This window comes from Orycteropus afer, unplaced genomic scaffold, assembly GCF_000298275.1.
Source record: "Orycteropus afer afer isolate SDZICR_OR568_19922 unplaced genomic scaffold, OryAfe1.0 scaffold00047, whole genome shotgun sequence".
Classification (NCBI taxonomy): domain Eukaryota; kingdom Metazoa; phylum Chordata; class Mammalia; order Tubulidentata; family Orycteropodidae; genus Orycteropus; species Orycteropus afer.
Window position 1 is genome coordinate 812,673 of NW_006921634.1, and position 12,278 is coordinate 824,950.

The 12,278-nt window shown below is 36.8% G+C and overlaps 1 protein-coding gene across 1 annotated transcript in view; it reads left to right on the plus strand.

The window, feature by feature from the left end:
• FOLH1B (folate hydrolase 1B) overlaps window positions 1–12,278 on the plus strand; it is a 121,810-nt gene that overhangs the window by 106,039 nt on the left and 3,493 nt on the right. Inside the window, 5 exon segments of the mRNA XM_007938087.1 lie at window positions 431–498; window positions 4,418–4,509; window positions 5,728–5,818; window positions 9,983–10,247; window positions 10,636–10,717. Of these exon segments, the coding sequence (XP_007936278.1) occupies window positions 431–498; window positions 4,418–4,509; window positions 5,728–5,818; window positions 9,983–10,247; window positions 10,636–10,717 (598 nt within the window).

Sequence of the window (12,278 nt, forward strand, 5' to 3'; positions counted from 1 at the left end):
GCGGGATAGGGCAGTGTTTCGTTCTGCTGTGCATGGGGTCACTATGAGTTGGAAATGACTCGACGGCACATAACAACAATAACTACAGCCTCCAGCCTTACAGCAACCCACAAGCCACCACAGTACAACAAGCTGACAGATAAGTAGTGGTTTAACATCATAGACGTTAGGATTTACAACATATAGAATAATTACATCAAGTCACAAAATGGAGGATAGTCAATACTGAGAATCATGGCCCAGGCAAGTTGACACCTATTTGGGGGGTGCAGAGGAATCATATTTCAATCTATAACAGATGGGAAGCTGTTGGAGATATTTTATCTAACTTATTTTTTAGAAGGATCATTTGGCTAGGGAGTTAGCAATGATCTTGGAATGAAAGAATAAATGAAAAATGAAATAAAATACAATTGATCTTATCTTTCAGGGAACTACACTCTGAGAGTTGACTGTACACCACTGATGTTCAACTTGGTATATAACCTAGCAAAAGAGGTAAAAGATAATTACATATAATTTAAGAAAACTTAAGTTCTGCAAATGATGTTTCCTTGAAGTGCCATTATTATGTTAAACATCTATGTTGTTTTGCAACTTTTTTTCATATTAACAAATATTGCCCACCTAGCCAAGTATTTGCATGTTGTTGTTGTTGTTATGGGCCGTCGAGTTGGACCCGACCCATAGCGACCGCTCCTTGGGTTTCTGAGGCAGTATCACTATGGAAGTAGATTGCCCCATCTTCCTTCTGAGGAGTGGCTGGTAGGTTTGAACTGCCAGCCTTCTGGTTAGCAGTCAAGTGCTTTAGGCACTACGCTACCAGAGCTCCTAAGTGTTTGCATGCACTACTTAACTTCCCCTCATCACTGCACGGCAGTCTTTGAGTAACATTATGTTTAGCACCCCATTTTGAAGATAAGCAAACTGAGCTCAAAGAGGATTAGCCATCATGATTAAGGAACTGAGACCATAGGACTTTATCTTATGGTTTAACTCCTTAATTTAGAAACTGAATTATACTGCTTAATATAGTGATGCCAATTAATTCAAGATATGGGAGAAGTTAAATGTTTTTACTGATTGAAAAAGAGTATGCATAGAAACACCTAGTGCCAACTTCCCAGGGCAAATCAATTTGGAGCAGAGGCTAGGAGACCATGTCCTTCCTGTCTGCACCTGAAATTTGCCCTGGGCTCCAATTCATTGAGCTCCATGCCTAGTAGAGTGTGACCCTGGCTGAGAGATCAATGTTATCTAAATTCTGACAGCAGTGCAAAGTACTGGGCCTGGCCAAGAGATGATATGTGGATTCTAGAAGGACCAATAGACAACTCTTCACCTTAGTTTTCCTCCCAATGAATCTACCGCTTTCTAAATGGTTGCTTAGGACGCTCACTGTCACTACCATCACCTCCCTTTGTCTGTTCATTCATTTAACAGTGAGTTTACTGCCTAGAGAAGCTCAAATTCTGGTGGAAAAACTGGCAAGTGCACATATTAGTAGACTATAGTACAGGATGAATGTGATGTATGGAGTACCATCCAGAAAAATGAGATTCTTTACTGTAGAATTCAGTAAAAGGGCTGATTCCTGTGCCACACAATCTGTTGTTCAGCAAAAGACCATCTATGGCTGCTTGAGATTGCAGCTCTGGCTTGTACCTTAATTTTCAGTTGTGTGTGTGTGTGTGTGTGTGTGAAAGCAACATTATTCTCTCTTGCAGCTGCTCTAAATTTTTGTATGTTGTTGTTAGTTGCCTTCGAGTTGCTTCCAACTCATGGCGACCTCATGATGACCTCATGTATACACAGTAGAACTGCTTTGTAGGGTTTTTGAGACTGCGGCCTTTTTGAAACGGATCACCAGCCTTTCTTCCATGGCACCTCTGGGAAGATTTGAACTACCTTTAGCTAGTAGTTGAGTGCTTGACTGTTTGTGCCATTCAGGGGCTCCTATTTCTGGACAAAGGAGGGTGCTTTTAAAACACTTTTGTTAGAATGAGTTACTTTCTCATTGGGTTAGGACTAAGAACAATGTTGAGTGTCATGTTACTTCCTGGCATTGATCATTAAATACCCCTGTGACAGTATTGTTCCTGGTGGTTGTATTTAATTATGTCTCAACTGTGTGGCCTATCAGTGAATATGTAAGTTGCTATGCACTCAGAGAAGTAGTCAGACTGCTTCGGGTGGTTGTTGTTGTTACTTGCTGTGGACTCACAATGACCCCATGCACAATGGGATCACACTGTTGTGATTGAGAGGGTATTCATTGTCTAATTTTTAGAAGTAGATCCACAGATCTTTCTTCCTAGTCCATCTTAGTCTGGAAGCTCCACTGAAACCCATTTAGCATCATAGCAAGACCCAAGCCTCCACTGACAGATGGGTGGTGGTTGTATATGAGATGCATTAGCTGGGAATCTGAGAATTCTGCCACTGAACCACCTCTGCCCTTTGGCCTGGAGAGGCCAAGTTCTGCAGTTTCCCTGAGAAGTTGAGTCCTGAGGTAGAAGGAGGTATTCTGTCAAAGCAGGAAATATGCTAATATTGACAGCCAAAAGGACACAATATATTAATCTTACATTCATAGCTTTAAAAATATTTTTTTAATAGTTAATTGTGTTATACAATTTTTATCTTTTTATTTTTTAACTTAGAAATTTATACAGGAGTCCCTGGTGGCACAAATGGTTAAACATCTCATTATAGCACCTACCACACTCAATTCTAATATTTTACTTATAGTTCTCACAAATAGAAACTATGTTGTGTGTCTTACTGATCTCTGTATCCTTGGCATCTACCTAAATTTTTGAATAGTGTTGATATTCTATAAACATTGTTTAATTGAATTTGTTCAAGATTTAAGCATATGATTTTTTATTAAATATAAAATGAAATAATTTATGCCATATATTGTTCAATTACCTATACATAACTATGGACATTAATTAAAATTTAGTTTGCTAAGTTTTTGTGACATAATTAATACTTAATGCTTTGAGTCTAGACTTCAATAATAGGTCATACTTTCCTCTCTTACTTTTCTCATCTATGTTGTTGTTGTTGTTGTTGTTATGTGCCATGGGGTCAGACCCAACTCATAGCGACCCCTCCTTGGGTTTCCGAGGTGGTAACACTCCAGAAGTAGATTGCCCAACCTTCCTGTGAGAAGTGGCTAGCGGGTTTAAACCGCCAGCCTTCTGCTGAATAGTCAAGTGCCTTAGGAACTATGCTAACAGAGCTCCTTTTCTATCTATAAAATCAGAAAATGTATCAAAAGTCCAACGTTTAACACAGTTACAATTGCCATAAATATTCAATTAATTAAATGAAATATTAATTACAGTGTATTTCATCATTTATTATTTAATGATTTTGGTAACTTTACTGGCAAGAAGCAATATGTAAAAGGAATATTTTCCCTTAACTTGCATGCCTCTTTTCTTTCTTATAAAAGAAGAAATATATATTTTGCCCAATCTTCGAGGAGTGGCTGGTAGGTTTGAACTGCCAGTCTTATGGTTAGCAGTCAAATGCCTTAGGCACTATGCTACCAGAGTTCCTTTTTTGAGAGTTTGTTGTTGTTGTTATGTGCCATCGAAAGTAGCCTCTCTTAATTAAAAAAAATAGGCTCCCCCTTGTTACCTTCCCAGCCCCAAAAAATAAACCTCATATGATAAGAGCATTTATCTAAAGACAATGGCTTGGCCCAGACTTTCTGAAGCCATGGAGGCTAGTTGAATCCCTGAAACTATTGCCCTGAGATAATCTTTAAACTTTAAACCAAAAATATCCCCCAAAGTCTCCTTTAAACCAAACAACGGTTTAGCTTAATTAGTAAAGAATATCTGCCTTGAGCATTGTGCTTTTTTAAGAACTATCTATGTGAGATCAAATTGATAATAACAATTTGAAAAATTAGATGGGAAACTTAGGGCAGTGAGTTTATGTTAACGGAGGAGGAACAATTTGGAAAAGGCAGATGAGGATGGTTGTACAACTTGAATCAAGTAATCAATGTCACTGAATTGTATAAGTAGAAATTTTTGAATTGATATATGTTCTGCTGTATATATTCACAATAATAATAAAATAAAATGAATTTTTAAAAAAAGACAATGGCTTGGTAATAATTTAGTGTAGCCTTCTTTTCTATACACTGCAGGCATTTTTTTTTTTTTTTTTTTTTTTTGTATAGTATAGTTGGGCCCATGCATTTCATGAGCATTTGTCCACATTGTCAAAAAGGAACTTGTGACTGTAATGTTAAATGACTGCTAACATATGGATTGCATCCCTTCTTTGGCTGACCTATCGTTTATTATCAACTCCCTGGTTAAAGGACATTTTTAGGTTTCAGTATGTCTGATTTGTAAATGTTCTCTGTTTCTCCTTTTAATTTGTATAGCTGAGAAGCCCTGATGAGGGCTTTGAAGGCAAATCTCTTTATGAGAGCTGGAAAGAAAAAAGTCCTTCATCTGAATTCAGTGGCATGCCCAGGTAAACAAAAAAAACACCTTTCTGCTGAATTCATTATGTCGTTGTATTAAAAATCAAAGAATGTTTTCTTTCAGTTTTTAATAATAAAAATTTAACTCTTTAAAAGGCTCTCAATTCTGATAAAACAAAAGCAGTGCTTAGATTCACAAATGAAATACTTGTGTTTGTCTCAGGGCTAAAATCTCTAGAGCATCAAAAGTCTGTTCTCTTTTGAATAGGCAATATACACATATGGTACACAACCCAAAAGCTATAGTGTATATAATGCTGAAAAGTAATTCCCTTTCACATGTATGTTCCCTAGTCATGCTCTAATAATTCTTTACCCTAATCATCATATTGTTAAATATTTTGGTTACTCTAATAAGGATATTAGCATCATTTCAGCATTGGTTGTATGTTTACTAGCAAGTGAAAAGAACTAAATATTTTAGTAGTTTGACATTATGGATACCAATAGTATGAATATTTTAAATTATTAAGGACAGAATATATATCTGAAATATGTGAAGTGAAGCAATCCATTTCTTTATCATGTACAATAGCTAAAAAAAAAAGTTGAATGAAGTAAATTATCTAAAGGAAAATATTTTTCAACTTCATGAATCTTAAAAAAAAAATGTAATTATAAAATGCTCACCATGCCACAAAACAGTCTTATGAAAATTGGTATTTTTTAAACAATAGTGCCTAAGGCATTTGACTGCTAACCAGAAGGCTGGCAGTTCAAACCCACTAGCCACTCACTCCTCAGAAGGAACTTTGGGCAATCTACTTCCGTAGTGATACTGCCTTGGAAACCCAAGAAGAGGTTACTATGAGTTGAATTGACTCTACAGCAGTGAGTTTGGTTTTTTGGTTTGGACTCTCCCTCTCAACATTTTCACTGCATGTCTAAGGCTGTATACTGAAAAAAAAAAAAAGTTTATTAATGCACTAAGAATGAGTTCTGGTAGCATAGTGCTTAAGACACTTGACTGCTAACCAGAAAGCTGGCGGTTCAAACCCACTAGCCACCCACTCCTCAAAAGGAACTTTGGGCAATCTACTTCAGTGGTGATACCACCTGGGAAACCCAAGGAGAGGTCACTATGAGTTGGATCTGACTTGACGGCACATTAACAACAACAAAGAATGAGTTTAGTTTCATAGAATCATTAATCTGAAGACTGATGAAGAAATTACTCTGAAATAATTTTGTTATTTAATCCCTTAAAGGATTGGCAAATTGGGGTCTGGTAATGATTTTGAAGTTTTCTTTCAAAGACTTGGCATTGCTTCAGGCCGAGCTCGTTACACTAAAAATTGGGTAAGTCTGTATCAATGTTTTTCCAGGTGATTTAAAAATGTATTTTACCTAAACAATAATTGTAGCTACAAAAGAAATGACTCAAGTACAAAGGAGTTTGGGAGCCAAAGGAAGAAGTCTGGGTGGTTGAGATTTTTCTGCCACCACATGAAATCCTGCATCTGGTATCCTGAGCCCTCCATTCAAATATCAATTGGCACCAACACAAGTCTGCAAACTTGAATCTCCATGTATGCTCTTAAACATGTTTTCTCTTTCATTTGGTGGCTCTCCATCCACCATCATTTAAATTAGAAATGTAGGAATTGTCTTGGACTCTTTTCCCTGTTACCACTCAAATTTAATCATTATCAAGATCTGCAGATGTTTGTATTTTTATATTTTACTTTATCTCCAGTCATTAAATGTGAAAAGGAGGATCACTTTAACTTAGGACATAAAAGAGTGAACATGCAAATGTCATGATTCCTTTCCCTTTTTCTTCCCTGTTGTTGATAGTGATTTTATTTTTCATTTTTATCAAAGTAGCATAGCTACTTTGTTTATAGAATCCCAAATAGTTCTATAAGGGTGTATAATGAAAAACAGTGGTCGCTTATCCTACCTCTGTGCTCATCTTGCCACTGAATTCCATTCAACAGATGAAAACTCTCAATATTTTTATTGATTTCTTCGGTTATCTGTCTCCATATTTAAAAATACATTCATGCTTCTGCTGCTTTGTCTTCAGTTTTGTATTTTAGCAATTTACTTCTAACTAGGGAAGATAGAGCTTTAGTTCCATTATAGCATCTTCTTCCCAAGCCCCAGACACCTCCCCTCATTGCATTTTTTCACTGTGTAGTTGTAATACACTTGTTGATTAGAACACTAAACTCTTTGTGTACTCCAATACATCAGGTGATCTGGCAGATCTCGGTCCCTTCAATTCCCTCCTCCACGGCTGTTCTCCTCTGGGTTCGCTGCTTGTGCTCCCCACCTGCAGCAGAGCTCGTGCCTATGGAATTTTCCTTCACCAATAGTCTGAGAGTATCTTCCTTTCTGTACAGTTTTGGATCTCCTAATTACTTGATTTCGTATCTTCCTTTTTCTTGTTCACACCCTATTTTTTGTTGGAGCACATCCTTCAAGAGCTTCCTATAAAGGGTATATGAAACTAAAGACCTTGCATGTCTGAAGATGTTACTTATTCTCAACTCACAACTCTTTGGTAGTTTGGCTGGGCACAGAGTTTTTGGTTGGAAGTCCTGTGCTCCCAGTATTTGGAACTCATTGCTTCATTGTTTTCCAGGGTTAAGGTTATTCTTTGATTCCTGATCCTTTTTTAATTTTTTTTTTTAGGAAGATTTTAGTATCTTCTCTGTGTGACCAGTGCTGTGTTTTGATGTACACATTTGTCTTGGTGTATGCCATTTTTCATTCACTAGGCTGAGCACGAAGTGGCTTTTCAGTCTGGAAACGTATGTTTTTCTTTGATTATTTCTTTTTTCTTTCTTCTTTTTAAAATGAATATCAGTTTGTTTAATGTCTGGAGATCATCTTCTGATATTCCTGTTTTTTTTTTGTTTCTTTTTTGTATCAACTTATATTTTTTATATTTTCTGGAATATTTTCTTCAAGTTTATTACCATTCATTTTTCTATTGAAATTATTTTCATAACTTCCTTTTGTTCCCTGCTTTATACTTCTTTGGTGGTGCAGTAAGTGCTTAGCTACTGTGGTAGTTTAGTTGTATGTCAACTTGGCTGGGCCTGGTTTTGAGTGGCTGGGCAGCTGGATATAGTTATTCTCCATGATGAGATTCGTAATCAACATGGTGGAATCTACTGGAGCAGTCGAGTAGCTGCCTTAGGGATGTGGTCTGCTTCCAGTATATAGGAAGCATCTTTGAGAAAGGTCTCTGCAGTTTTTTGGCACACTCGAGCCCTGCATGTAACTGAGTCTTTATTCAGCACCCTGCCGTGTTTCCTTCCAATCTTGGACTCAAACTAGTCACCTGCCATATTGTTTAGTAATCTTGGGATTGTGCCATTTTATTTGTCGACCTTGAGTTTGTCAGCCTCAGCATCCAGCAGCTGCCTAAGTTAGGAGAGACCTTCAGCTTCAGTGGGCCAGGAACAAGAGGCAGAGCTGAAGCCCAAGGTCGAGGGTCTTTCAGCTAGCCCCTAGAGCTGGCACTTTGAATTCGGACTTCTAGCATCCTAAACTATAAGAAAATAAAATCCCTGTTTGTTAAAGCCATTACATTTGTGGTATTTTCTACTAGAGTGCCACTAAGTAACCAAAACAGAAATTTCTAGACCCTACCACTCTCAGCAGCAAAGGTGTTAGGCTGGTTCACTATAGAAGCAAAACTAGTAAAGCCTATATATATATATGTATATATATATAAATACACACACACACATATGTATATGTATATATATCAAGAGAGACATTTATCTTAGAAGATAGCTCACACAGTTATAGAGGCTGGGACGTCCCCAACTCCTAGATCAAACATCAAGCTGGAGGCTTTTTGTGACTCACGCAGATCCAGGGGCTAACGAGCTCAAGATTGACAGGCATATATATAACGGGCTGCTGACTTTGGTTTATGACAATCCAAGATCAGCAGGCTCACAGGACAGTTTAGGTAGCATGACAGGATCCAGATCCACAGAAAGGTCCCAAATTGTCCAGGATGTCCATTTATATATGGAAGCAAGCCATACTCCCTTTCAACTGATTGACTACTCAAAGCATAAACATCAGATCTCATCATAGGGAATAACTGCTTAAACTACTAAGAATCATGGTCCAGCCAAGTTGACACACAACCCCAACTATCACAGCTACTAACTGAAAGGTTCAAATCTACCAGCTACTCCATGGGGAAGGATGTGGCAATCTGCTTCTGTAAACATTGTTTAACCTTGGGAATCCTATGGAACCGTTTTTCTGTCTTATAGAAATAGTTTTAGTCAGAGTTGACTCTACAGCAATGGCTATTTTTATCTCTTTACTCTGAGGTGTCTGTTTGTTTGTATTTTAGTTTATTTGGTTTATATCTTTCAAGTTAAAGGATTTCTTCAAATGCTTGCTCATTCTTTTTGATGTGTTCTTATGTAATAATGACACAACAAATAGTTGATTGAAGCTCTGCATATAGGTGTGAGACTTGTTCAAAGGCAAGCTCCACAGGAGAGTGACTGAGATTGCCTGGCCTAGCTACTTCATTGAGAGTCAACCATCACTGAGCATCTATACGTCTGTTCTCTTGGGCCAGTTATTCTTCCTAGACAGGAAATCTTCAATCTTCTGCCAGTGGCATAGGAAGCTGGACAAGATTAGATAAGGGTGGTGATGAGAGAAGGTATTATTATCTACATTTTACTTACAAGAAAACTAATGCAAAGAACGGTTAAGTGAGACACAAAGTTTATTAACCCTAAGTCCTAAAGATTGGGTCAGCTCATTCCAGAGTCTCAATCAGTTCAACACATAGCTATATAGCATGCTCTTATCTATTAACAAGAAAAAATAAGAGCCTCAGAACACTACTCAAAGGGCATAAATCAATAATTCACAATTTGAAAGGTCTTTCCCTCTTGCTTCTTATATATTCTCATTTTTTTATTTGTTTGTTTTTGTCTTAACTTCTCTGAGCATTCCTTCTCTTTCTTTACTGAAGTTTTGGGTCCACTCCTGAACTTCTCACTACTCTGACTGTCCATTTTCTAGTATGCTACTTGTCAGATAACCATTCATCCATGGAATTTCAGTAATTAATGAATTTTCTATATTATCCTGTGTAGGACTGTGCAATGCTTATTTACTCACTGTCTTCCTGAATTATTCAAATGCAGTATTGTCTTGTCTTTCTTTCAGATTCTTAAAGTATTTCCACATCTCTTATGTACTTAAAGGCAAGCATTCTAGATCTTTCCAAAAGAATTTTTATATTATTTATATTATATATGTATATATTTTAATTGGTACAATCCTAGATTGTGTTTCAATACTGTAATATTAACCCTTTAGTAAGTGGATTATTGAAGTGCTATGTACTTTTCTTTATTCATTGCTGACCAAAACATGAGTGTTAATATTATAGTAAATAAGATTTAATGGATTTTATTATAGGCTATCTTATAAGAAACATATTTTGTTTTTGTTTTGTAGGCAACAAGCAAATTCAGTAGTTATCCACTGTATCACAGTGTCTATGAAACATATGAATTGGTGGAAAAATTTTATGATCCCACATTTAAATATCATCTCACTGTGGCCCAGGTTCGAGGGGGAATGGTGTTTGAACTAGCCAATTCCACAGTGCTCCCATTTGACTGTCAAAATTATGGTTTAGTTTTAAGAAATTATGCTGAAAAGATCTACAATATTTCAATGACACATCCACAAAAAATGAAAATATACAATGTATCATTTGGTAAGTTGCACTGTCTCACAATTCTATATCTGTATGTTCTTATTAATCTCTAAATGTAATAACCTATTTTAGATTCATTTATTACTTCTTTCTATGCCATGTGATTGAATGTTCTGTTTTTGTCTACAAAGGTGTTTTCCATTTCATTGATATTCATATCTTGTAATATTCAGACCATAAATAATTTGTAAAATACTAAAGAACAAAGAATGGCTTTCTACATTGATGGTTCCCTTTGCTTAAACTATAGAACACTGTCATTAAAATCCTAAAAAACTGTTCTTTTTTGAATAGGTAATATATACCTGTAATATAAAACCCTAAGGCTATGTTATCAAAATAAAAAATATGTTCTGAAAGCTTTTGATAGTCCTATTTTGTATTTCAGATTCACTTTTTTCTGCTGTGAATAATTTTATGGAAATTGTTGCTAAGTTCAATGAGAGGCTCCAAAACTTGGACACAAGCAAGTAAGTTCTATATATTATAATTATGCATGTAATAGATCTAATTAGAAGGAAATATTAATTAACATCTTTATTGGTGAAGTAGCTTGAGAAAGTTCTGGCTGCTTTCTATGTCTCCACTCTAATGCTTCTCCATCTCTCAAGACCCATTGCTGACATTTTGAATGAGGACTGTGCTGCTCAGAAATGCCAAGGCCTTCTTTCTGACAACTGAATTAATTACAAAATTCCCACCTTAGCTCTAAAGTCCTCTGCATGGCCATAGTTTTTTCCGATTTTATCTCATGTTCTTTTCTCAGTGTGTACAGGTGTGTGTGGGTGTATCCATATGAATTTTTTTGTTCCTAGACATATTTTGTGAATTTGAATCCTACAGCAACTTGTCAAAATTATCTTTCATTTGGTTGTCTCTTTTGTTAGTTTATGTTACCTGCTCACAGTAAAGTCTATGCCTAGTTTACCTTTATGATATCACAAAGCCTGGGTTTATAATGCTAAATAAATGAATATTGAAAATGCTCAAACCAAATAATGGAGGCTTTACTTTTTTCTGTTTTACTTTTATCACATTCTGTTGTTGTCATTAGGTACTGTCAAGTCAACTCCCACTTGCGACCCTATTACAACAGAATGAAACACTGCCTGGTCATGTGCCATTATCATACATACACACACACAAACACACACAAAAAAAAATCTCGCTACCATAGAGTTAGTTCTGACTCATAACGACCCCTCCTTGGGTTTCTGAGGTAGTATCTCTACAGAAGCAGATTGCCCAATATTCCTTCTGAGGAGTGGCTGGTGGGTTTGAACTGCCAACCTTCTGATTAGGAGTCAAATGCCTTAGGCACTATGCCACCAGAGCTCCCAGTTCTTGTCTTGCAGCCACTGTATGAATCCATGGTTGAGGGTCTTCCCTTTTTTCAATGACCTTCTACTTTACCAAGCATGATATCCTTCTCCAAGGAATGGCCTCTTCTGACCACATGACTTCATGACCACGTGATGTCATGACCACATAACATTCATCACATAGTGCGGTATAAATAGTAGTAAAAACCAAACAAACCAAACCCATTGCCATCCAGTTGATGCTTACTCTTAGTGATCCTATAGGACAGAGTAGAACTACCCCAAGGCTGTAATCATTATGGAAGCAGACTGCCACATCTAACTACTACTGAGCAACTGGCAGGTTTGATTCACTGACCTTTTGTTTAGCAGCCGAGCACTTAACCAGTGCACCACCAGGGCTTCTGAAACAGTAGTACTGATCTCATATTCCTACTCTGCAACTTTCTAGTTGTGATCCTAAGCAAGTTATTTAACTATTGAATCTTATATCTTGTCATTTATAAAATGGTCCTATTATCCTTCTTGCCTTATAGAATTGCTCTGAAGATTAAAGATAATATATTGCATAAACACAGGCAGTAATTGACACATAGGAAACATTCCATAAATGGTAAAAGGTTGGGCAATCCTACTTCCGTAGTGATACTGCCTCGGAAACCCAAGGAGGGGTCGCTATGAGTCGGGGCCGACTCGACGGCACATAACA